The sequence below is a fragment of the Meleagris gallopavo genome, chromosome Z (assembly GCF_905368555.1).
Source record: "Meleagris gallopavo chromosome Z, MGAL_WU_HG_1.1, whole genome shotgun sequence".
NCBI classification, from domain to species: Eukaryota; Metazoa; Chordata; class Aves; order Galliformes; family Phasianidae; genus Meleagris; species Meleagris gallopavo.
The window spans coordinates 2,926,447-2,951,198 of record NC_139435.1 but is presented as its reverse complement, the minus strand read 5'-3'; the positions used below and the strand labels follow the sequence as shown (position 1 = coordinate 2,951,198).

General features: G+C 41.9%; 1 protein-coding gene across 1 annotated transcript in view; it reads left to right on the top strand.

Annotated features, from left to right (window-relative positions):
- The window catches only part of SETBP1 (SET binding protein 1), a 268,893-nt gene that overhangs the window by 102,496 nt on the left and 141,645 nt on the right, over positions 1-24,752 (top strand). The window contains exon 4 of the mRNA XM_085213603.1: positions 22,376-22,447. Coding sequence (XP_085069729.1) covers positions 22,376-22,447 — 72 coding nt within the window. The remainder of the gene's footprint in view (positions 1-22,375; positions 22,448-24,752) is intronic.

The window sequence follows — 24,752 nt, the reverse complement described above, 5'->3', positions numbered from 1 at the left end:
CACAGAGAGGATGTGCAACACCTGTCCATGCCACACCAGGCTCAAGCTGCTGCCATTTATCTTTATCCACATTTTTATTAAAAGTAGGTCCTAGAGCAAATAGACTTTGCCGTGTGGCTTTTTTTCATTAAGTGGGCTGATTTGGTCTCTGCTGACTTGAAAAGCCAATCAACAAGCCCTCCGAATCTTTGATCCATTTTTCTACTTAGCTGTTCTCTAAAGGCTCAATTTCCTCTCCTGTCATGCTTTAGAGAGGGGGAAAATACACAGTCTAGTCCCCAAGTTATAATACAATTATTTGGTGCAAGGGAATTTTTTTTTTTCACTTGAATAAATTAGTTGTTAATTAAAGCTTTTTGATGTAGTGCGAAAGAAGTTATATTTGATACCAACAGCTGTATGCTGTTTGATTTATAGTCCTTTGGGGTGTTGTTGGTTACAGCGATCCATCTCTCCCCCTTCCCCCACAAAACTCACACACACACTTCAAAGACCATTAAGCTCGTACTATGTTTTCAATTAGAAGGAGATTCTTTTCTTGTTGTTGTTGTTTTCACTCTTCTATATGGCTTTATAGTCATGGTGGAAACAGAGGAGCACCATTGATATCTGCAGCACTGTCAAAAAAAGGCTCTGCTTGTGGCTGATGGGCTGATTCTGGATGGGGTTCCTTCATTTCAGATATTTTGTCTGCAAGTAGTGTGCATTCACAGAGAATTTCCTTCAGTTTCCAGTTAAAGCAAGCTAACTTGATATTGTGAGAACAGTGCCTTTTTTCCAGGTAACATATAAAAGGCTTGGGTTAAAGTATCACCTTAGTCTTCACCCTAGGAAAGATTAGGGACCTGAGCAGGTAAGCTGAAGAGGAGCTGGAAAACATTTGTTTTAATTCCTAGCTGAAAAAAATGCAGAATATAGCAGAAATGATGAAAAATAGAGAGTAGAATGGTGGTGGAAGTGGTGGATTATGTTCAATTCCTTTTCTCTCTTCTAATCCTCTGTAAAGAGTAGATCAAATCTGTGCATTTGTGCTCATGCTTAATTGACTGAATAGTTGATCTCCAGTTTCTCAGAAATTACTCAGCACTCCTCTGTTTAGCTGTTACTGCTTCTCACTGGGCCAACGTAGCTTTACACAGAATCACAGAATCACAGAATGGCCAGGGTTGGAAGGGACCTCAAGGATCATGAATCTCCAACCCCCTGACACATGCACGGCCACCAACATCCACATTTAGGTATTAAAAGGCTGCAATGAGGTCACCCCACAGCCTTCTTTTCTCCAGACTGAACAAGTCCAGCTCCCTCAACTTGTCCTCATAGGGGAGGTGCTCCAGTCCCCTGATCATCTTTTTTGCTTTCCTCTAGACCCTCTCCAACAGCTTCCCATCCATCTTGTACTGGGAGCTCCGGACCTGGACACAGTACTGCAGATGAGGCCTCACAAGAGCAGAGTAGAGGGGGACAATCACCTCCCTGTCTCTGCTGTCCACCCCTCTTTTGATGGAGCCCAGGACACCATTTGCTTTCCGAGCCACAAGGGCACATTGCTGGCTCATGTTAAGTTTTTCATCTATCAAGACCGCCAGGTCTTTCTCTGCAGGGCTGCTCTTGTGCCTTCCTCTCTTCCATCCCACACCAGGAAGGAGGAGAGTAGGCTTCTGGCTATTTAACTTGCTGGTTCGGGAGGGGATTTTCTGTACATGATGTTGTTTTCAGTCAATTCCCAGCATGGTGTTCATTAACTGTAATGGAAATTATTGAGCAGAAAGGATGTTTCTTCTCATTGGTTTGCAGCTGGGATTCTGTGCCTAGGCAGTGGCAATGGGACTGTTCAGGCTTGTGGGCTAACACTTAGAGCACACCTTTTAGAGATGATCTAAGCTCTGCTGAGCAAGGTAACAGGTTCAGCTTCCCGTACAGATGAGAGTGAAAGCCTTGTCCTACTACTGCCATTTAATTTGTTTTAATACGATAGGGGGGAAAATGGGTCTTAATTAATTGCCTTCTACTCCAGGCTCAAGAGGAAAACCTGCTTTGGAACAAATTAATGCAATCAGAATCTGCAGGTTTCAAGTCTGCTGGCTGAATTCCCTGTTTTTGAGCAAATGCATCTAAGTTTCCAGCTCTCAAGGATGGAAGAGGCATTCCTGAAAAGCGGTAGCTGGAGGTGTAGGCTTTTGGCAAGCAAGAAGAGCTGGAATGAAGGGAGGCTTCTTCCTGTGCCCTGCTTCCCCCAGGAAGCATGACTGTCGCAGTGGCTTTAAATCCTTCTTGTAACCATTGGGTCTGAGTCAGGGATTAAGGAAGGGGCTGGGTGAAGGTACAGATCAGCTCTGCTGGAGTTGGGTGGTCAGAGAGGAGCACAGATACCTTTGACATATTGCTGGTGAAGCACTTTTTCTCTGCTCTCACTGAAACTGAGTTTCATCCTTTCTTTGTTACCCATATACTTCTTCATTTATTTAGATAACTAGCATTACTTTTCCTTCCTGCTACCTCTGATGGATGCCAGCAATGCCTGCCTGCTGCACAATTTCTGGATAATCACAGTGATCTTGTTTTTGAGTAGTCATATCATTTGTATACAATGCTCCGTACAACTGCACATTCATGGCTGCTGAGCTGGGGACAGGGTGAATAAGCCATTGAGATTGACAGGAGAGTGGAGGAATGCCCATCCATATCAGCATGATAGCAAATATCTTCCAGTTTTAGTACTACATTGTTTGTTTGAACAACTTATTCTTGGAAGGACTTATTTATCTAAGGATCACCTTAGTGTTCTGGTTCTCAGGCTTGTAGAAAATATATTTTCTGAGTCGCTGAGGGACTTTTTGTTTGCACTATATGTCTTTTGTTTTAGTAGAACTCGCAGAAATAAAATATTTTAAGCTTCATAAATAAAATTGATAATAGCCCACAAAAAGAGAGCTTGTTCATGAGGGGTATGATTTATGTTCCTTTGTCATTTAGTTCTTTTTGCAATTTCTGGTTATTTTCTGTTCTACCTGTTCAATTTTAACTGGGAAAAAAAAAAAAAAAAAAAAAAAAAAAAAAAAAGATTATCTAATGAGGAAATTAGAATTTTGCACATACGGAAGGAAATATATATTCTGAGGTGTGTGCATGCTGCCTCCTCACAGGAAACTAGGATAGATATCTTATGTTTGTCTTCACTGTCCTTATTTCTACATTACTCTCAACAAAAAATATCTTGACTTTATTCAATAAAAAGAAGTAAGCACTTCAGAGCAAGAATAACATCTCTGCCAAACACACAGGAAAGCTATGCTGAGCCTGCCCTTGTGTGACACTAGTGGTGCTTCATACAAGTTCCCAGTAAGGTGCCTTATTCTTCTGAGATAACTGAAGAGGTGATACTATTATTCTGTTGATACTGTACAACCAGCCTAAATAACTGGCTGCTGAATTATCCAGCCATTTGGAGAGAAAGGGGAGAAGAAAAAAACAACTGTTAGCTGTGCATGCTTCTGCAGGTAAATGGACACATCCAAAGTTACAGGTAAAGAAAAGAGAAAATAGAGTGAAGGAAGTGAAGGAAAAGAAGGGAGAATGCAAATGTGGCAACAAAGTGGAAAACCTGTTAGCTAGCACATGGCGAGTGCAATGGGGGACCTAGCCATGGAAGGCCACTGAAGAGGCTGTTGCAAAAGTGCTGGTGCAGTGGGGAAGGTTGAAGGGGTGAGGAGCAACTTGGGGCTGCATCTGGTATCAGAGCTATCCTACAGGGACCCGGAGGAAGAAAAAATGTGGTGAGAACTTGGCCAAACTATGTGCAGCTGTGCCTGAACAGAGCCTCTGGGTGAAGTTACTTGTGGAGAAACTCAAAGGGTCTATGCTATTTGTCCTCTTCCTGAATGAACTGCAGGAACAGTTAGCACAATGTGTATGACAGGGTAGCAGCACAGACTCCTAAATGTGGCTTACTCAACGTGTTCCACATTTTCACAGCTTTGGAGACCACCTTGTTTTCTTGTCTGCAAATCTGTTTTGTGTTCCTAACGTATCAAAGGTTTTCATAACCTTTTTATTTTATTTTATTTTTTAAAGAAGCTATAAGATCTCCATTGTATGAAAAGGAGACTTTGAATTTTGGCAGGGATGAAAGTTCTGAGGCTGAAGACATGCCTTTCCCTTCTCCCATGAAACTCCCCTCCGTTCTGGCTGAGTTATGAGCTGTGCAAGATTGCTGTTCCCCATTTCTCACTTATGTTTCTCAGGAAAATGCTGGCAATGGCTCAGAATAATAACTGAACATGAATCTTCTGCAGAACTGGGACCACATTGCTGCCAAAGCAAAAATAGCAAAGGCTGCATAGAAAAACCCCCAAGGGTTCATGGGACAGGTGTAGCAGCCTGGCCAAAGGATGAGGAAAGGAGGAGAGCTGGCTCCATTTCTTTCTCTATCCCCAGCACCTGGTCCATGTGTGCTGTGGCATCAGTATGGATCATGGCACATCCACTCTAAAGAGAAAGAAAACCCATCCTCATAGCATCCTCTTATATTACTACTTGCTAACCTCTTTCAATCTCCTACTAGCAGCAGTTGTAACAAGTCTTGAGAGCCAAAGCACTGCATATCTCCAGTGCTCCTCAGTGCAGGAAAGAATGCTTGTGCTTTTGGACGAAACATAATTTCCATTTTCTGTGTTCCCAGCAAAAGATAATCTAGAACAAAGCTTTCAGGCTGCCAATTTAGCTGGCTGGTTGTGGGGAAGCACTGGATTAATCATTGTGGTATAACCATGGTTTGGGCTGCTGCATGCTCATCGTGTGGTGGTGCAGTCAGAGATGTACCAATCAAACAAAAAGAAGTTTTCAGAAATAATAGCTGTAAATCTGGGAAATTCCTGTTGTTTTATTGTTGTTTTTTGTTGTTGTTGTTGTTGTTGTTTATTTGTTTTTTATTTTCCTGCAGTCTGAAGGTCTTTCTTATTACAGTGGTCAGTATATAAAAGACATAGTGTGTATGGCTCTCTAAGCATACCTACACACATTTTAGATTATATACATCTGAATGGCCATGTAAGCATCACCCTATTGGATGTATGCGTGTTTGGCATGACGTAAATACAAATTGCATCTTGCAGTGGTACAATGCAGAGCAGCAGCAAACCAGCCCTTTTTTGAAAAGCTGAATTTTGGGAGTAGCTTTGCTGACAAAACACAAGAACAAACAAACCTTGTTTTTACATACATGCACGTGGAACTGAGCACATTGCTGGTGCTCATCAAGCACAGGTGTCTGCATGAGCCACATCTGCTCTGTGCAACTGCTTTATTTCATTCTGAATATCAAGGAGACCCTCCCTCTCACCCCGGACCTGTGGGCTCCTTTTCTGACAATGCACAATCGTATTGCTCATTGGAGTGCCTGTCATTAAGCAATGTGCTGATTATTCTGGCAGCTCTGCTGCTCAAGTCCCCATGGACAGAGTCAGACATGGAGAGAATTGAATTTTGCCAAGGACGGGGCTAAAGGTCATTACATGCAGTGGACAGCTGTGTCTAGTCAAATCGAAACTATTGCTCCAAGTGTTACCAACAGAATAGCTGATAGCTCTGTTGTCAGTTCATTTACACTTGCATCCTGCTACAAATTAAAATGAAATTGTGGTGCGCTGAAGGAATGGAAAGTAGGTTTTCTGCCAAGTGACAATTCCTTATATCACCAATTTCCAAGTGCAGCCATTATAGGTCATTGCTAGGGGTCTTTGTGATTTCCAGCACTGAAGATTTAGGATCCTGATTTTCTGCCATGGGCAAAATTCCCATTAGCACCTGCTTTCATCTTTTTATCCCATAGGTTGAAAAGGAAATGCAGAATTCTGGTAACTGTCTTCTTTTCTCAGCTCTGCTCTCTAAGAATAATATGAAGTACCAAATTGTTCCTTCACTTCTCCCACTTTCCAATTTTTCTTTTTTTTTCTTTTTTTCTTTTTTTTTTTCTTTTTTATTACTTCAAACGGTACATAAACTCAGACAGGAGGAGATCTATGAAGTGTCTTAAGAACTCTTTATGGAGGAGAATGGTAAGGAGAGCAGCTTTGCAGCAGTGCTTAAAGCCAGTGCTCATCTCCACCAAGCACAAAATCTCCCTCAGACCCCACTCTCCATCCACAGCTCAGCATATGCCTTCTGGGCAGAAATACAGACTCTCCCAGGATCCTCAGTGGGCCCTAGCAACCAAGCTGAATGCCTGTGACTTGACCACATTTAGAATAAACTTGCCCAAAAACATCAATGCTAATTAGCTTGTGTTATGAATGGATTAAGTGAGACACCAGCTGCAGCAGGGCATTTTGATTTGGGTTGCGGCTCAGTAATTAGATGCACATAAGCTGGCTGGGGAGCTGTCAGTCAGCAAGCAGCAGTTTGCTTGGCATTGTTGGGAAGAAGAGATTTCTGTGTTCCATCATCTGTTTTGCTGTGAATCTACGCAGCGTTCAGCATGAACTGAAATCCTCCCTTGAGCTACAGCTGTGCAACTTGGTAACTTCAGAACTTATCTCCTAATGCAGCTGAGCAATGCTGTTTTATTTATGATGCAAAGTGTTCCTGTATTGCGGGTGTTAATGTTAACATCATTCTTCCTTTTGATCCATGCCAGTCTTTCCCCTGTTTTCTCATCTACTGTAGATGTTTAGAATGAGGTTTGCAGGAAAAGGGGTTCATCATAAATGAACAACATTTATAATAGAAAAGTATTCAAAATCAATCTGAGAGGCTGAAAATGTGTGAACGGAGTTGTGGACATGTATGCTCATACCACCTGGTGCCCAGCTGGGCTAGTTGTCCTGATCTCCCTCTCTAGCAGATGGAGAGAAATAAGAACCTCCAGTAAGACAGATCCATCTATTTCAGACATTGTCAATGTTAGGAGGAGAGGGATCCCTATAAGGAGCCCCCAGTTGTAAGTTTAGATTAATTTGTCTGTTTTTAAAAGATCAGTCAGTAAGTAAACCCCACTTTTCCACCCAGATCTGGGGCGTAATTGAGAATGAAATATTTACACAGCATCTTTCTTTAAAGTAAGAAAGTAAGGCTTTAAAATAAGGGTTAACGGTAAAAAAGTGTTGTGACTGTTCCTGACACAGAGCCCTTATCAGCTCCGTAAATAAAGGGCATGTGCATGCAATGGCTGACTGCATCTCCGATTGCAATACCAATGTTTTAAAAGCCTGCTGATGGAGTATCTGCTGATTTCATTACTTCTCCAATGTCTTTGCAGGTAAGCAACGCGTTATACAGTATCATCCCTAGGAATGCATGACTGGAAGGGACAGTGTGTAAAAATTCTGGATGCTCCATCGCCTTCCCGTACCTTTCAGGAGAGAGAAACATTAGGAATTATGTACTCATTTAATAGGTGGAGTTGGTCAAATAAAAGCCCATTTGCAGTGCAGTAGGCTTTACTTTTTCTTAAAGAAAAGAGAACAACTCTGTCTTGTTAAGAGCGCTGGCTGAATGAACAGTAGAGCAAAAATCTTTTTCATAAAATAGAACCATAGAATTGTTTGAATAGAAAGGGTCGTTTAAAAGTCATTCAGTTCAATCTCCTGCAAGGAACAGGGACACCAACAACTCAGTTGGATGCTTGGAGCCCCAGCCAGCCTAAACTTGAATGTGTCCAGGCATGGGACATCCACCACATCTCTTGGCCATTCTGCCAGTGATTCACTGCATTTATTACAAAAAACTTCTTCCTTATGTGCAGTCTAAATTCTCTCATGTGAAACCATTTCCTTTTGTCCTACCGCAACAACAGACACTGCTAAGGAGTCTGTCCCCTTCTTTCTTACAGCCCCATTTAGATACTGACAGGCCACTCTCAGGTCTCCCTGGAGCCTTCTCTTCTCCAGCTGCACTGCCCCAGCTCCTAGCCTGTCCTCATAGGAGAGGTGTTCCATTCCTTGGATCATTCTGTGGCCCTCCTCTGGACCTGCTCCAATAGCTCCATGTCTCTCCTTCAATGAGCACTCCCCATCTGATCGCAGTGCTTCAGGTGTGGTCTCACAGCACAGAGCAGAGGGGAAGATCCCCTCCCTCACCCTGCTGACCGCACTGCTTTGGATGGAGCCCAGGATACCACTGGTTTTCTGGCTGCAGGGGCACATTTCCGGCTTATATTCAGCTTGCCATCCACCAGTACCCCCAGATTTTTTTTCAGCAGCGCTATGCTCTATTCTTACATCCCCCAGCTTGTACTGATAGTGAGGGATTGCTACAAACCACACGCAAGACCTTGCATTTGGATTTGATGAACCTCATGAGGTTCTGCTGGGCGCACTGCTCGAGTCTACCTAGGACTCTCTGGATGGCATCCCATCCCTCAGACGTATTTAACACACAGCTTAGAGTCATCTGTGAACAGCTGAGAGTGGACTGATTCCACTGCTGATGTCATTGATGAAGATATTCAAGAGCACTTGTTTTAGTACTGACCCCTTACAGATACCACTCATCAGTAAACTGTGCTCAGAAAATGTACTGGGGCTATTACAATTAGTCAGGTGAATGGGAAGCATCAGGTATTACTGAAAAACAGATACAGTGGTGAGTTACAAGGCACAGTGGTGAGCCTCAACATTGCAATAACAATTTAGCCTGTCCCTGACCACAGACCAGGCTGTCTTAAATCAGTAGTATGGCATACGATGTTGTTAGTAGCCCCACCAAATTAAACTGTGTCTTTATGAGCAGAATTTGTAAACTATAACTTTTAGCAAAGAGTGAACTGTTTCCTCACACAAGTTTTTCATCAAGCAAGTTCATTTTAGTCTCATTAAAAATATATACATTAAAAATGCTTGCTTGGACCGGTATCAATTAAAAATTCTGGATTTGGGGTTTTGTTTTGTTTTGTAATTATTATTAAAAAAAAAAATAATAATCAGTATGATGTGATTTTGTCTTGGCTGAGCCACCAAGACAAGCCACCTCTCTTGAGCACCCAAGTATGTAGACTTGACAATGCCCACTGGATTTCCTTGGAGTTCTCCTTTCTTTTCCAGATGTCTGCTTTTGGGTCAGTGTCCTATGGCAACATGAGCTTGCTGTGTTTCGTTGAGCTTGTTCATAAAAGACTGAATCAACAAGCTGTTTTATCACTGACAGGTGCTGAAGAGAGAATCCATACTGCTATGGGACACTGTGCTAACAGAGCTTTGACACACATTTCCAGAGAGGTTGTAGAGTCTCCTTCTTGGATATCTCCAAAACTCATTTGGCCTGGAAACCAGCTCTGGGTGTCCCTGATGGAGTGGTGTTGGACCAGGTGGACCCAGAGGTCCCTTTCCACCTTAATCAGTCTGTAATTCTGTGATTTGACACTGGGCAATGAGATGTACTCACCAATCTACATGTATACTCAAATTTATTGTAGATTTTTTATTTTTGTTTTGTTTTGTTTTTAGTCAGAGACAGTGAAAAGCTGTTAGCCATCAAGCAGCTTAAGAGAAATGAGTTTCTGGGCCTCTGTCCAGTTATTCATACCTCATCCATTTGATATGCATACAAAAGTTTAAAAAAATGCTTCTGGATTCAGCAGATGTAAAGGAGATGAACATCATAAGGAGGCCCATGGAAATGCCTTTCAGCTCTGGATCAGACGAAGAAGTAGGCAGCAAAAGAGTTTTAGCTTTATAGGCTTTCCTAATTAGCATCCGCAGCTGAGGAAATACCATAAGACATTTTCCACAAGTATTCATTAGCTGTTGGGTTTTTATAAGCCTGGTCAGACTTTGTACACTTTCTTCCATCATTCAATGTTGTTTGCTCTTGGCAAATATTACAGCAAACATGTTTTTGAGCTGGAGTGTTTGTGGAGGCCACGAATACTGGAGAATATTCCTGAATACTGCCTTTAATATTCCCACAGGAAACCTGCTTCTAGGGATTGTAATGTCCCTCTGTTCAGGAGACAAACATTGCCGTGTTGTACACACATTTAACAGCTCATGAATTGGGAAGAGATCAAGAAGAGTTTTTAGAAAGGAATTTCAAATACATACTTTAGGCAAATAGCGATCTGCTAATAGTTCACAAATCAGCACGCTGAATATGTCAAATGATTGACTTTTGCAGTGCCCCATTTCTGGGATTTAAGTTCACCAGTAAATTTTGAAAGAAAAAAAAAAAAGCAAACAAAAAAACACAAATAGTTTACATACTACTCTCATCATTTTTTGCCTTTATGGAGTAAAATAGAGTATTTTTTTAATTTTTTTATTCTCATCCCCCTCCTTTTGAATCTGGTGTGCCTAGAATAGCTTCCATAACATTGTTTCTTATTGACTGATCTTTAATTAAGAGACTCTTACTCTTGACTTCTGCTTAGATGGATGATTTCTAAGGCTTTTCTTTTTGTGACAGCAATGAATTGGTCAATGTTTGTATTAAGCTTTCCTAAGTGAACTATTAAATGGGCAAAACTTCAACAATAAACAGACTGACTGGCTCAGTGATAAATTGAAGAAAGGGATAGATGTGTATTTTTAGACAAAAGAATCATCATGGAAATTGTCTGATTTCCATGCAGTTGGAGAGGACTATGTGGAAATATGCTTCAAATAGACAACAGACATTAGCTGCTCTTAAATCAACTGGACTATGCTTTGGGAAAGAAAAAAAAAAAGGAAAAGAAAAAAAAAAACAAAAAAAAATTTGTCTGGTCAGTGCCTATCTTGTCCTAAGGCTAAGCTAATGCTTAGACCCCTATAGGGTTCCATGATGATTCTGTGTGCCTAGAATAGCTTCCATAACATTGTTTCTTATTGACTGATCTTTAATTAAGAGACTCTTACTCTTGACTTCTGCTTAGATGGATGATTTCTAAGGCTTTTCTTTTTGTGACCTGAGTTCTCTGAATGGAGAGAACCTCAACCCCACAGTGTTTCCAGCCTGTCAAAAATTCAAGGCACGTGGGCAGTCCCAAGAGATAATTATCATCATCTGAAATTTACCAGATATCCCCCACATCCAACAAAAGCCTTGTGGATTGGTGCTGAAGGCACAGGGAAGCCTGAGGTTTGGGGTCCAGAGCCTGCTCCCAGTTCTGCCTCTGCTCACTCCAACCACTGGCAAAGTGCACCTCTTCTCCAATCTGTACAAAGAAGATAGCAGTATCTGTCTTGCAGGGAGTGTTAAGAAGCTTAAGTCATTAATGTTTACCTAGAGTTTCTAGCTCTTCAGATGGAAGATTCTAGAATAGTGACAATGTATTGCTAATTGCCTGCTTACACTGAATAGTAAAGGGAAAATGAGGAGATGGTTATTGGAAAGCAGAGGTGAAATTTGTGATGAGCCACATCAGTCTGATGCCTTTAAGTTAAATACTTTAGTGGTTTGATTTTCCATTACCACCATCTTTAACTTCTTGAGTCATTTCTATTGGTCCGTTATTTGATCTCCAGTTTACTTTAGCAGAAATCAAGATGCATCTGGGTCTAAGAATCAGACCTCTTAAAACAAAGAATATACTACAGACTTAATTTGGGATATCATTCCTGAATTTATTCCATTGATTCAAATAGAAAGAGATCTGATTTGCAGAATTTGATTTCAGAGATTCCATCTGGAATTTACAACCAAATATATCAGAAAAACAGCCTTGCACATCTTGACAGCTGAGAAGCACAGCGTGATATCGATACACTAATGTTCAGTGCACTTCAAATATATAAGTATCTATTTATTTTTTTGCTTATATGATTTGGTTTCATGGGTTTGTCCTCTTCATTCGCAGAATTACAGGACTGTAGGAGCTGAAAGGGACTTCTGGAGATCCCCTAGTCCATCCCCCCCATAAAGCAAGTTCCCTATAATGGGTTACAGTAAAGCATTCAGGCAGTCTCGTAATACTTCCAGAGAAGGAGACTCCACCACGTCTGGGCTCTGTTTTAGTGTTTTGTCACCTTCAAAGGAAAGGTGATCATACATATCTTCCTGCATTCCAGTTTGTGCCCATTATCCTTTGTTCTGTCACTGGACACAACTGTAAACTGCTATGGCAGGAAAAAAAAGGAAACTCATTTACTGAGCCCTTATCATCTAGATTTCCTACCATGTGATGTCATGTTTGGACTGACAGTAACTTTTTGTTGGCATTTTGGAAGGTATCAGGAACCAAATTAAATGGCATATCTAATGTCATTTGTATTTCTATATTTTGTTACTTACATCCATTTTTTTCCATAAAACTGACTTTTTAGGATCAATCTCTGTGATAGCTTTTAGAAATTAATCATGGAAAAGTAAAGGGAGAACCTTACACAGTGCTCTTTCTTCCTTTAAAACACATCACCTTTTAGTTTTTTACTCAAATCATGCTGTTTATATATATATATATATATATATAAATACATACATACATATATATATATGTATAGGTATTGTGTAGCCATTTCTCACTCATCCTGCAAAGGCTGAAACTCTCATCTGGTATAAATTGAGAGTTATATTCAAATCAGGACAAAGATATTAATTCACTCCAGCTGAGGCTCTGGCCCTAGGATGCCAGAGGAAAGCAAGTTTTGCAGAGGATGGGTTTTCAGGCTCTGTGGAAGGTTTTGCTGTGTAACTTAGCTATGTGTCTAGTCTCAGTGCTGTGGGAAACTGCCTATTTGACATCTGTGGCATACGTAGCAAATGCTTTGGCAGTTAGAGTTAATGCCTTTTGAATTTGCAGGTTGTTTACTTTCAGCTTGAACACAGATTTGTTTTCAGCTTCAGTGGGAAATCTAACATAAGAAATAATAGGACCAGCCATCTGTCCAAAAGGGTATGAGAATTTCTGTTTTTGAAAACCAATAACGGAGATCAGGGACAAATTCACCCCATGTGTAATCTCTGGCAAATTATTGCTGTGCTCCTTAGATTTCTGAGCTGGGACTCAATCCCTCTTGTGCAGTGTGAGCAAGAGCAGATTTAGGGGATCAGGCCTGTAAAATGAACATGGTCAACATCCTTTTCCAATGGTCGCTTCTACAGACAACTTCTATTACAGACTTTTCTTCCTCTGCTCTGATTTACAACCCATTTTTGGCATGCAAAACATACACCTGCAGAGCAGTCTGTTCAATTGGTGCTGAAGCCTGGGCTCTCTGGAGAGCAGTAAACAGCACAAGTGAATGGGAACCCCGGTTCTTCGCCAGTATTTCTTACAAGGAAATATCAATCCATGTGTTAGTCATCGGCAGAGAAAAGTATAATGCTAGATAGATTGGGTCACTTTTTCAGAAAAGCTCAGGGTCAGATTTCTCAGCACTTGAAAGGGTCCAGAAATTTTACTTTCTTTCCTTCAAGCCGAAAGTTAAACTCATCCCTTCCTCCGTTCATATAAACTAAGAAGCTGAAGAGGAGCCAAGTTCTCACAAAAATGATCAGCATCCTGCTGCCCTTAATAGGACACGATGAACAGCCTTTGCAAAGGGCTCAGCATGCAGCATGGAATGGAACTACCCCCAGTTTGCACAAATGGGGACCTGGGCCTCCTGTATCTGTCTTGGTTAACCAAAAGAAATGATTCCAAGTGGAGTGGAAAAATACATGAAATGAATGTGCTGTGTTGAATGGAAGGCTAAGCTCTTGTTTTGGAGATCTGCACAGTGTAAAGCGTTGACTTTGTCCATCATTTCTGCTGATGGGGTTGAATGGATTGAGTTACTATCATTTCTGCCATCTAAAGAAATATCTGAGCCTTGATCTCCAAACCACTTGGACAACCTGGAGACTGGGTCTTGAGTGATTAATAAATAAGAAAGGTAGAAAAAGACTACAGGAAGCAATGAAAGAGGAACATCACCTGGTCTTCAATAGACTAAACATTCATTCTTTACTATACATATAGTCAATGGATGTGCTCCTATCCTTTTAAGAATGAATACTCTAGGGAGTTGGGGTAGCAAACAATAACCTCCAAAACATGCTGACATACTGAGAAATATTACTTGAGATATCCCGATGTGCATCCAGCCAAAGATTAAAACCAGCCTTGAAGCAAAATTTTTGTCCCGAGGACTAACGTAAAGCATACGGCTTTCATCCCAATAGCAACATCCCTAGGCTATTTTACCTCAATTATACTCTGATTTAAGAAAACTGGAGAGCACTGTATCGTGTTCAAACTGTTTTCTTTCCTCCTTCTCTGTCAAATTATGTGAATTGCAGATCTGATGCGTTTCAAGATTGGTTGGGGAAACAAGGGTCTCTTCAAAGCACCTTATTTTGTTTATTGATTCAATAGTATTTACTGATTATTAATCACCAAAGGCTAACAGGCTCATTTGAATTGGGAATGCTGTGATCTTGATGCTATCTATAGCAAGACTAGACAGATAAGTAGTTTACTTAAGACCAGAGAAATCAAGCTCTAGTCTTGTTAGGGAAGACAGTTTTTTTTGTTTTGTTTTGTTTTGTTTTTTCTCATGTCAGTTTACAGGGCATCTTTTCTTTTAAACGTTTCCATAGAATCACAGGATCATTTTTCCTTATTTCCCTTGTATGCATGCAGTCATGAGAACCAGGATGGCTTGAAATTAAATAAGCACAGTCCAACCTTAAAATAAAAGACTTTGCGGTTTTAGGTTTGCTTGGAACTAGAAGCAGAAGAGCCAAAATGCTGCATAAAAGAAGAAGGAAAAAAAAAAAAAAAAAAAAAAAACTGTTTTCATGGTATTTTTGGCATAAGTGACAGCTCTGAGAGATACTGGAAATCATACAACAAGGGATTGTTCTTAAGACATTTCCAGCCCTGCTCTCAAGACTGAGGGCTTTAGATAACCATCTGCATGTGGATCCCCATCCAAAATAAACTACCAAATCTTTAGTAGCTCACTCATCACTACATAGTGATTTCTCCCATGCACGTCTCTCCCTGTGAATGTTCACAAACAAACGTTCTTCAAGGCATCTTAAAAGAGGACGCTTTTCTTTGCTCATAACATTTTAATTGCCTCTCCGCCAAAATCTTCTGCCTGGCAGAAGAAAGAAAAAGAAGAAAGCAATGAACTGCCCCATGCTGTCCAAAGGATTTCCTACTTTCAACCTAACAGAACACACTGGCATCACTTTGTCCCCATTCTCCTTTGCTGCATCTTCTGTCTGTTTTGCAGAGGTTTTTTGTTGTTGTTGTTGTTTTTTCTCTGTCTCAGCTTGAAAAAAGCAACATCTGCCCCTTCCCCCCCATCCTTGTTGGTAGTGTGGGTAACAGAGGCAGAGAAATCAGCACGGTGTCAGCAAGAGTTTAGCCCCACAGCTGGGACCTGAACTTTCAGCTGCAAAGCATAGTGCTGGGTCACTGCACTAAAGCAAGCCAGATTGATCTAAAGTGCTTGCTCACTCTGGGAAGGAAAGCATCAGAAGTCAGTTAATAACAATCTTTAGACACCATCTACTGTGAGCTTACAGCAGCAGTGATCCCCAGTTTTTCTGGAAAAGATCACCATGTAGTTTATGTTTACTGTCATAACCCCTGAAGTGACACAGCAGTTGGATGCTGTCTGTGCATGAGGAGCATAGCATAGATCAGAGTAGATTTTAGAGCCATTGAAGCTGGAGATGAAATATGTGGACCCAACATACTGCATGCTTTGTGAAGTTTTCAGCTTTGAGGACCTGAATGATCATGTCTGCCAATAGTTAATGTGCCTAGAAAGTGGATGCTAAAATATTCTTTCCCACTTCAGTTTGCAACTGAGAACTTGTTAGTCTGTAATATCTTTTATTTATAGTTCCTTTCCACTCAAAGCATCTGAAAATGCTTCTGTTTATGAGTCAGTTCAATGAAATACAGATACCCCGAGGCAAGGATGTTTCTCTATAGTGACCTCAGAGTTTTCTTAGCCACTGATGCACATGAGGGACTCATCCACTTTGCCAGATGCAACCAGCAGACCCTGAAGATTGGAGGCAAGGGTAGAAACCTACGCTAAGCCTGAGGAACAATAAAGAGAAAATCAGAGGGTAAACTGGCTAGGAGAGAAGATACAGGCTGATGATGGCTCTGTTTGGAAGCAGATGTTAGGATGAGCCAGTGCCATTGTTGAGCAATATCCTTGTGCAATGTTTCAAATAATAAAGCCACAATTCATAGGAGGATATCTGGGGTCCTACCTGGATGTTTCTTCATCCAATCCAGCAAGGGCCAGCTATGCTGTGCTGGCCTGGATAAAGCTCCAGTGTAGGACCTAGCACAGTGGATGTGTCCCAGTGCTGGTGTTGCTCCTAAAGGGATGTGCACAGGATTTTAGTGTGCACCTACCCATGCTCTTAATGACCACAGCCACTGAAGGGCATCTGCTTATTTTCAGACCACTTCAGTTTGCCCATTGACTGCTCCATACTCAGCAGCTGGCATTAGTTGAAGGATCAACTCTTCTGAGTGGCTCTTGGCAGATACTCTGTGCCACCAGCCCATCACTTTCCTGCTGCATGCAGGCCAGGGAAAAAAAGTCAGACCAACAGATGTCTTTACGATTCCAACCTACAATTTCTGCTTCATCCAAGGCCAGGAGAGATTTTGCCAAGATACATATTGGGCAGCTGCTCAGGACACTGCTGTTTTGTCTGTGCCACCCTGAGCATGCTGTCTGTCTGTCTTGTGGTCTGTCTCTGTGACCCAGTTTTCCAGTCGCTTGCTCTGCTATTCCCCAGAGTGACCAGAATATAGTTGGTAAGAACCAACCAGGTGCTTTCCTGGTCTTCCCTAAGGACTCATAGCTTCAGCAAGTGGAAGCATCAGGGCTGGGATGCAACGTATGTCCATCTGTCCATCAGCATTCCTTCTGCCCTGACTCCCCAGGAGTCACTTCTGATGTGCCAGTAGAGAAAGGAACCCAACCTGACTCCTCAAAACCCCCAGATAATCTCACTGGTTGCTCACAGGATTGTACTCTGCTCTGGATCTTCAGCATGGCCTGCTGCTTAATGCTCCTGCCGTTGCTTTTGCCATGCTGAAATCCTCAGTGCATCTTCCCTCCTCCTACACATCCCTCCAAGACTATCTCCAGCATCAGTAACATACTTCTTATTATTTACCCTCAAAATATCTCTTCCCTCCAGGTACCAATGATGTGCACTTAATGCCACTTTTTCTCTACTATGAATATGTGTGTTTCAAACTCTGATTTAGTTGGAGTCATGTTGGGCTGAAAGTTGGCTCTCTTGGGTCTTTTCTCATGAGGAAGATGGATTTTGCCCCCCCAGACAAGGCTTCCCCAAGGAGGGAGATATGTTTTCTCATCCTGGCATCTGTAAAGCTGTTTTGCCTGCTTTCAGGGCATCTCTCCCTCCCTCCTTCTTCCTCAGAGAAGAGCATACATATGTTGTGTGTACATATGGGGTTTTTCCTCCCCTCCCTCTTGGTCCATTGAGTGTTGCATCATGTTTCACTCCCGTCGCTGCTCCTTCCACACATGCTGCTTTGGATTTGTGGATGGGAGAAGGAAAGAGCCCCTCCTCTGGGCATACTTGGAGGGAAAAGGGATTAAAAAAGGAGAAAGAAAAAAAAATAAGGGAATAAATATTTGGGAGGAGGGAGTTTAAGAGCAGAGAAAAACAAATGAAAGCGGGTGCCAGGCTGGAACTGGCAGCTGGCTGCCAGCATAGCAGCCTGGGACAAAGTTGGTGGAAGAGTTCTGTGCCATGTTTGGATTGCTTAAAAAAATACACCCTCCCTCCCTCACTATTCCACCTCTGTTTTTTCCCTGGCCCCAGGAATGAGGAGGCATTTGGTTGCCAAATGCCTGCTTGCAGGAAGTTTGTATTTAAAGCTATGTCGAGGGATGCAAATGGAGAACATCCAGCGATGTGCACATGGGCGTTCACATGAGCACCTAGAGTCCTCACTGGTTCCACTTGGGATGAGAAGGATTAAGGAGTCTAGGGGTGCACAAGGAAACTGTTATCACCCTCTGCTACAAGGAGATGCCAGGACATTGGCAACCATGGCACGATTTTTTCCAATGCATGAGGAGGAGGTGGGAGGGTGAGAGGTGGAGGAGAAAGGATGGGGGCTGGAAGGTTGCAACGCTTGGCTGGAAAAATTTAGAGGAATACAAAGGAGAAAGCAATGAAAAGGGATGGCAGGAGGGGGAAGGAAGCTACGGACTGGCTGCTGTGGGAAGATTTACATTTGCTGAGTGGGGCTGGGTGGAAGCAGGCAGGGGTGTGGGGTGGATGCTGGGGGTGCCAGGGGAGGAATGCGGCTGCAGAGCAAAGCGCCTTGTTTTCGTCCTTCCTCTCCTCCTCCCTCCACTGCGTGCTCGGAGGAGAAGAAAAGACAAAAAGCTGAACCAGTGCCAAGAAGGAGCTGCAGCAACTCGAAAACGGCGCTCTGTGCCGCACTAATATTTCCAAGCAGGGCTGCTCTCGAGAGTGGAGAAACGTGCCAGGAATGAGAATGGCTGTGGTGCGGGGCCACCAGCCGGATGCAGGAGTCTTCTCCCTCCTCTTTTACCTATTAAACACCACCCTTTTCCCTTCTTGCCTAATCTCAGTGATATTTAGGGTCTCTCATTCCTGGCTTTGCACTAGTTCCATCCCAGAGGGGGTGTAGCAGGAACCAGGCAGCCCCCAGTATCCCCAGCAGCACTATTCTTGGGCACGGCAAATTCCAGGCAGAAATGCTGTCTTTTTACCCACTCCAAGCCTGGCTGTGCATGTTATCAAGCTCGCATGTAAAAGATTATAAGCAGGTAACAGAAGGAGATAACACACCCATTCCCTCCTGCTTGCTGAAATATCAGTTCAGAAGGATTTTTTATTTATTTATTTATATATATTTTTAACGTTTTTCCTAGGAAGAAATAGAAGACTTGTTTCCCAGGGAGTTTTCTGACTGTTTCCCCATTGCCACTCCTTCCCCTCCTCCTTGCTGTCCTCCTCCTTTCACAGTACCCATAAGGCTGCTCTCGCTGCTCTGTATCATGATGCAAGGTTACTTGTAGGACACACGAATCTCTGCAAGGTGCAGTGTTGCCTGCATCAGTGCTCCCATGCGCTTCTCATTTCCTGAGGGATGTGGCAACTTCCAGGCTGTGTGCCACGGTTACACGGTCAGTCAAGCCCTTGCTTAATGCAGAGGTGGGATTTCTCTTGTAAAAGCCCCTTTCTGCAAAGCCTACTTAGCCAAAAAGATACAATAATAATAGAGATCTGAAACTTTGGCAGCAATTCATAACTGATTCACATTGGTTGGTCTGGAGTTTTGCTGTTTTTTCTCTGAAAGGGAAGGTTTTGTCCTGTGTTGTTCCCCTCTTCCTTTCATTTGTAGGGTGGGAAAAGGTGTATGCAAGCAGCATAATTTTTAACCATTTTGAAATGTTTACAGCATCTAGAAACATTCTTGTAAGAATGCAAGATGGAAGATCAAAGTAAAAAATCTTTCCCCTACCACATTTATACATGCATTTCTGATTGGATCATACTGGAATTTGGATCACTAGTTTAAGATGGTCTTGATGGTAATTAGAGACTGGGGAGAGAAAACCCCCAACCATGGGTCTGACAACAGATCCAGATCTTTTTTTATCAGCAGCCAGCAGCTTCAAGGGACCTTACTAAAGCATAGGCTCATCAGCTTGCTGAGTCTCAGAAACTTGCATGTTGTTAGCTTGGTCCAGTTTGTAGTCCCAAATGTGGGATGATCCCAATGACCTTTATCTCACCTGGAATTCCTACTATATATCCAAATCTATTCAAATCTCATGTTGATTCTAAACATGTAATCCTGGTTTTGGAGGACCTGATTCTGCTCAGTCAATGCCTATTGGAAATAATGTGATAAATAGATTGTGACTGAAAGGTTGTTATTTGGCTACTTTCCTTCATCCTTCTCTTATCCAAAGATAGCTCCTTGCAAATCAATGGTTATTCCTCTCAGAGCATCAGAAACACAGTCACAGATTAACGCTGCTAGGGTATGTATTAATTTCTAGTGTGACATATCTTTGTATGGAGCAGGATGTCTGCAGTGACCATTCTCTCCCTGTTCCTTCAACCATGTTGTTGCTGCAGCCTGACTTAGGCTTGAGCAAAAGAGATGCCATTGCGTATTCTTGCTCTTTTTTCTTTGTCACAGGAACTTTGCAATCATTGGAGTGGGTGGGGAAAAAATCATAGAATCATAGAATGGCCTGAGTTGAAAAGGACCACAGTGATTGCAACCCCCCTGCTATGTTGCCAATCCCCAAACCAGGCTGCCCAAAGTCACATCCAGCCTGACCTTGAATGCCTCCAGGGATGGGGCATCCACAAACTCCTGGGCAACCTGTTCCTGTGTGTCACCACCCTCTGTGTGAAAAACTTCCTCCTAATACCTAACCTAAACCCCCTCGTCTCAATTTAAAACCATTCCCCCTTGTCAACAAGAAGGTTGGTCAAGTAATTTGGTGTAATTGCTGTGCTACTGTGCTTTCCACCAGATGCCACCTGCTCTTAGTGAGTAAAGTACACACATAAATATATGTGTTTGCATGTGCACACATGGGCTTGCTGTTTGCTTTTCCGTTGCCTCTTTAGACTTAATGAGGTGAATTGTGTATTTAAGCTACCATCCTCACCAAAGATACATACCACGCAGAATATGCCTGAATTTCCCAGATGTCCTTGCTGATGGTTTTGGCTGGTGCTGATGCTCTTCCTTTGGGCACAGCCCCCTCTTTTTAACCTAAGATCCCTCACCATGAGATGCCAACCTGGAAAAGCAAACACTAGGAGTGGGGATTGAAGCCCACATCAAAGTGAGCAGAGGAGACTCTGGCAGCTGTCCTAACATTCATACACCTGCACAGAGCACAGCAAATGGTTTGGGATGTCCGGCCAACTTGTTTCTCCTTCTGATTTAAACCTCCTAGTATTTTGCTTTCCATATTATATTTAGTGAACAGATCTATAGACAGGATACCAAATACATGGTCAAAAAATTAATGTATTCAAACAGTATTCATGTATGCAGCACAGCATTGTGTTGCATGATATTTAGGAAGATAACTGAGAACAGAAAAATGAAAGGACCTTCCTAAAGCTTCATACTGCAGAACACAGATCTCTTCTATTTCCTCATTGTCATGACAATGCTCTGAAATATGAAAGCTTGTGTGAGGATGTCCATCCTGGGACAAAGACATTTCTCTTGTACTTTTCTAGTGATCCAGGTAAGCCATCTGATCATAAACTCCCTATAGGGACTGTGAAGCAGTGACAATGCAGCTGAGTGTCTTTGTCTGTCTTTCTGCCTGTATTATTAATTTATCTGGATGTATTCCGTTGAAGCATAATATCTCATGAATCTCAAGTTCTTTTCTTCAAACACTTCTTTTTAATATCTTACAATGAAACCTTGCTTGCTTGGAATTGTTATGAGATGACTTGCAAGTGGAAGGGTTAATCCAGAGGGCTTTTCCAATGCTTTCTTCCACCCCTTCTCCCCACACCTTCCCCACTCCCAATATTATTTTTTTTTTTACCAGTAGCCTCACACTTCTGTAATCTAAATGTGCAAATGCTTTGCAGTCACAGTCCAGTAGCTAGGTTAATCTCAGACCTCTGGAGTGGCAGATGGCTGATTTGTTGCTGATTCCAGTTACAGAGAATTGTGCCACCTATTATCTCTGCACAGGCTGTTGCTTAAAAAGATGCCACAGGCAAAATCAGTGACAAGCAAAGCAAAGAAAGCACTCTCTGATATGCATTATTACAGGTGAAAATGTGAAATATTTCACCTTTTGTGGGAAGGGCTCAAGAGGTGGACAAAGAGAGGAGAGGAGGTGGGAGGAGAGGAGAGGGAGAGGGATTTTTGAACCTGAAATACAGAAATATTCCTGTAAGTTTGCTATAGGAAAGACACTGAATTAAAACAACTTACCCTACTTTAAATGTTTTTGAAAAGTGTAAATCTTTGTCTTCAGCCCTCTGCTTTGTCTTAAACAAAGCAAATTAATTGGCACCATTGGATATCTTTCCTGCTTTCCTGCTCTTCCCAAACTTTAGCAGTGTGTGTTGTCATACGAATCAATGGCTCTTGTCCCAGTCATCACACTTTGGGATGTGCCTAATGACCAGTGGTCAAAGTTGTGACAACATCACATTGCCCACTTTCATCTGAGCTGCATGGAAGAGAAACTTGTCCCTCTACATGGTTCAAGGAGAAGCTTGGAGGACCTTCCAAAACTGATGGGGGCTGAAGCAAGTAGGGGTGGACCCTAGTTCAAAGCATCCTGGGTGATGTACACAAAGAAGTATGTAATGAGTTGGAAGAGTGAAAATATTCAGATATTTGTGATCATTTTCTGCACTTGCATGTCTACAATTAATATTTTCTCTTTTCTCTTTGCCCTGGGAAACACCACAGAACCAAATGAAGAATTTGGGAAGAGAGTGTGGGTTCCCTGTGCAGAGTCTGGTGACGAAATCCATGAATAAGGTAAGACCGAGGAATTATATCTGTGAAGGTTTTTCTCCTTCCAAACTCATTATTGAAGAATTAGATACAAAACTTGGGATGTGTGTAGCACAGAAATTGACATTCCAAGTGCAAAGTGAAAAAGTCTAAAAGATCAAGCCAAAAAGGACGTCTTTTTAATGCATACTGTTATGATGGTTTGGGTTTTATAACAGTTTGTATTGTATCCAAATGATCTACATATGAATAATTGTTACCAACCTACTGACACTGGGACCTAATTAGGAAGTAAGAGCCTTAAATAGGCCATTTGCATAGTGAGCTTCCATATGTCTCCTTGTGCAATTTATTTGCTTCACTCCATTGAGATATAATGAGAATGAAACTCCTCGAACTGCCTTTGACTCTGAGGCCCTCCTCTTCATCTTCCTTGCAGTTATAGCTGACTATTAAGAAGATAATGTCTATTTCCCTTTGTTCAGAAAGAAAAATGTGTCTTTCTACTCCTATTCCAAACTGACTGAGTTTTCCTATTTCCAAGTTTCCAGTGGAAATAGAATGAGAAACAGCAAAACAATCCATAGGCTAAAAAATGCAATGCCTTCAGAGAAAGCACAGTGAAGGATAAGACAGGATGATCATGAAAGTATACAGCTTATCATATCTAGTTCTCCTCGAAATCTGCCTAAAAGCTAATATCATTGTGTTTCAGCCAAGGTATAGGTTCAATTTAAAGACCTCTGTGTTGGTTCTGTTCGGATTTCTGCTTTCTAGGACATGAGGAAGGGGAGTGCTTGGTTCGAGTTTTGAGTTTTGTCTTAGCTCTGGTTATTTAGCTCAGTATGGACTAACATGCTTTCTGGAGCATTATGTCCATGTTATTTTGAAGAGCATTTTCTTTAAATATGGTTTCAGGAGAGATCCTTTCTTTCCAAACACCTTCTTAGTGCATGACTCCACCCCAGGCATCATCCTCAAGTCAATAAAAGTTTAGAGTATGAATACTGTCTTCTACAGGAGCAAACATGAACAAGCTCTCAAAGTGGCTTTTTATTTGTTTTATTTGTTTTGAGGGTTTTTTTTTTTTTTTTTTTTTTTTTTTTTCCCTTCTGAATCAAGGTCTTATTTCATTTCTCAGTGCAAGTCAATTCCACATGCAATGATTTTGTTTATGATAATTCACTTGCATGTTCCCTTCCAGGAATTGTCACTGCCTTCCAGAAGGGAGGTTAGTGTTGGCTCCCTCGCAGTGATAATTATAATCAGACCTGTCAGCTTTCACGCAGTCTGTGCTTATCACTTGCATTTAGGAGGATTTTTTCCTGAAGCCTATTACCAGTGTTGCTTCTTAGGGAGAAATAGTCATGATTTTTCAACTAATCTTTGATGTCTCTCAGCTTTGAGAGCACAGAGAGAAGCAAAATGACTGCCAGTTGCAGTTAAAGGCACTGTCTGTCCATTGCAATGCATAGCTCTGCTTCTGGAGAGCAGGGATAGGGTAGAGTTTGGGAAACACAGATTCTTAATGCAGTCTTGACAACTTCTCAGTATGTGAGAGACACAAGGCAGTGTTTTTTCCAGTTGTGATGCCCTCTCAAATTAGTTCTGTAGATGTGCTAGATGAGGGCTCTATGTGGTAGGCAATCATGGGCACTGCTTGCCATCTAGGAGCAGCACGGGACCGATGGAGCTGCAGACACCTGCACACAGCAGTGAAATGGTGTCTGGCTGGCCAACGTGGTGGTGTTTGATAGGATGTCATTTGGTGTTATATTCATCCTAGGATATATAGAAAATTGCCTACCCTAGTATTTTTTCAGGGAGAGTCACATCCCACCATTTACTAGACGTGCTCTCATTTTCACTCCATTGCTCTTATTGATATGCTTAATTGCTCCCCTCTTTGCCTGTTGCTTTTTGCTAACTTTAAAAAGCAATATGTCAGTTTATACCCTTTCATTAGTCTAAATGAGTGATGTACTTTTAATTCCCTCCTATGCTATCACTATGCTCTTCTTTATGTTTTCAAAGATTTGGGTTCCCTTGATTTTGGCAGGAATTGAGAATGGTCACTGATACATTGCTTTTGTAGAGGAGGAAATGTTGGGACAGTGGGAACTTGGGCTCTCTGCAGCTATGTATTTACAGCATGTAAGAATATGATTTGCCTTTATTTTATTTAAATTCACTGGCAACTCAAGATTTATTTATCAGGTGTCACTCCCTGAAGGAAGATAAATGCTACATGGAAAAGACTTCATCTATTATACAAACAGACTTGAAGGCTTTGCTGTTGCATTTCCCTGCCTGCTGTATGAAGTAAAAA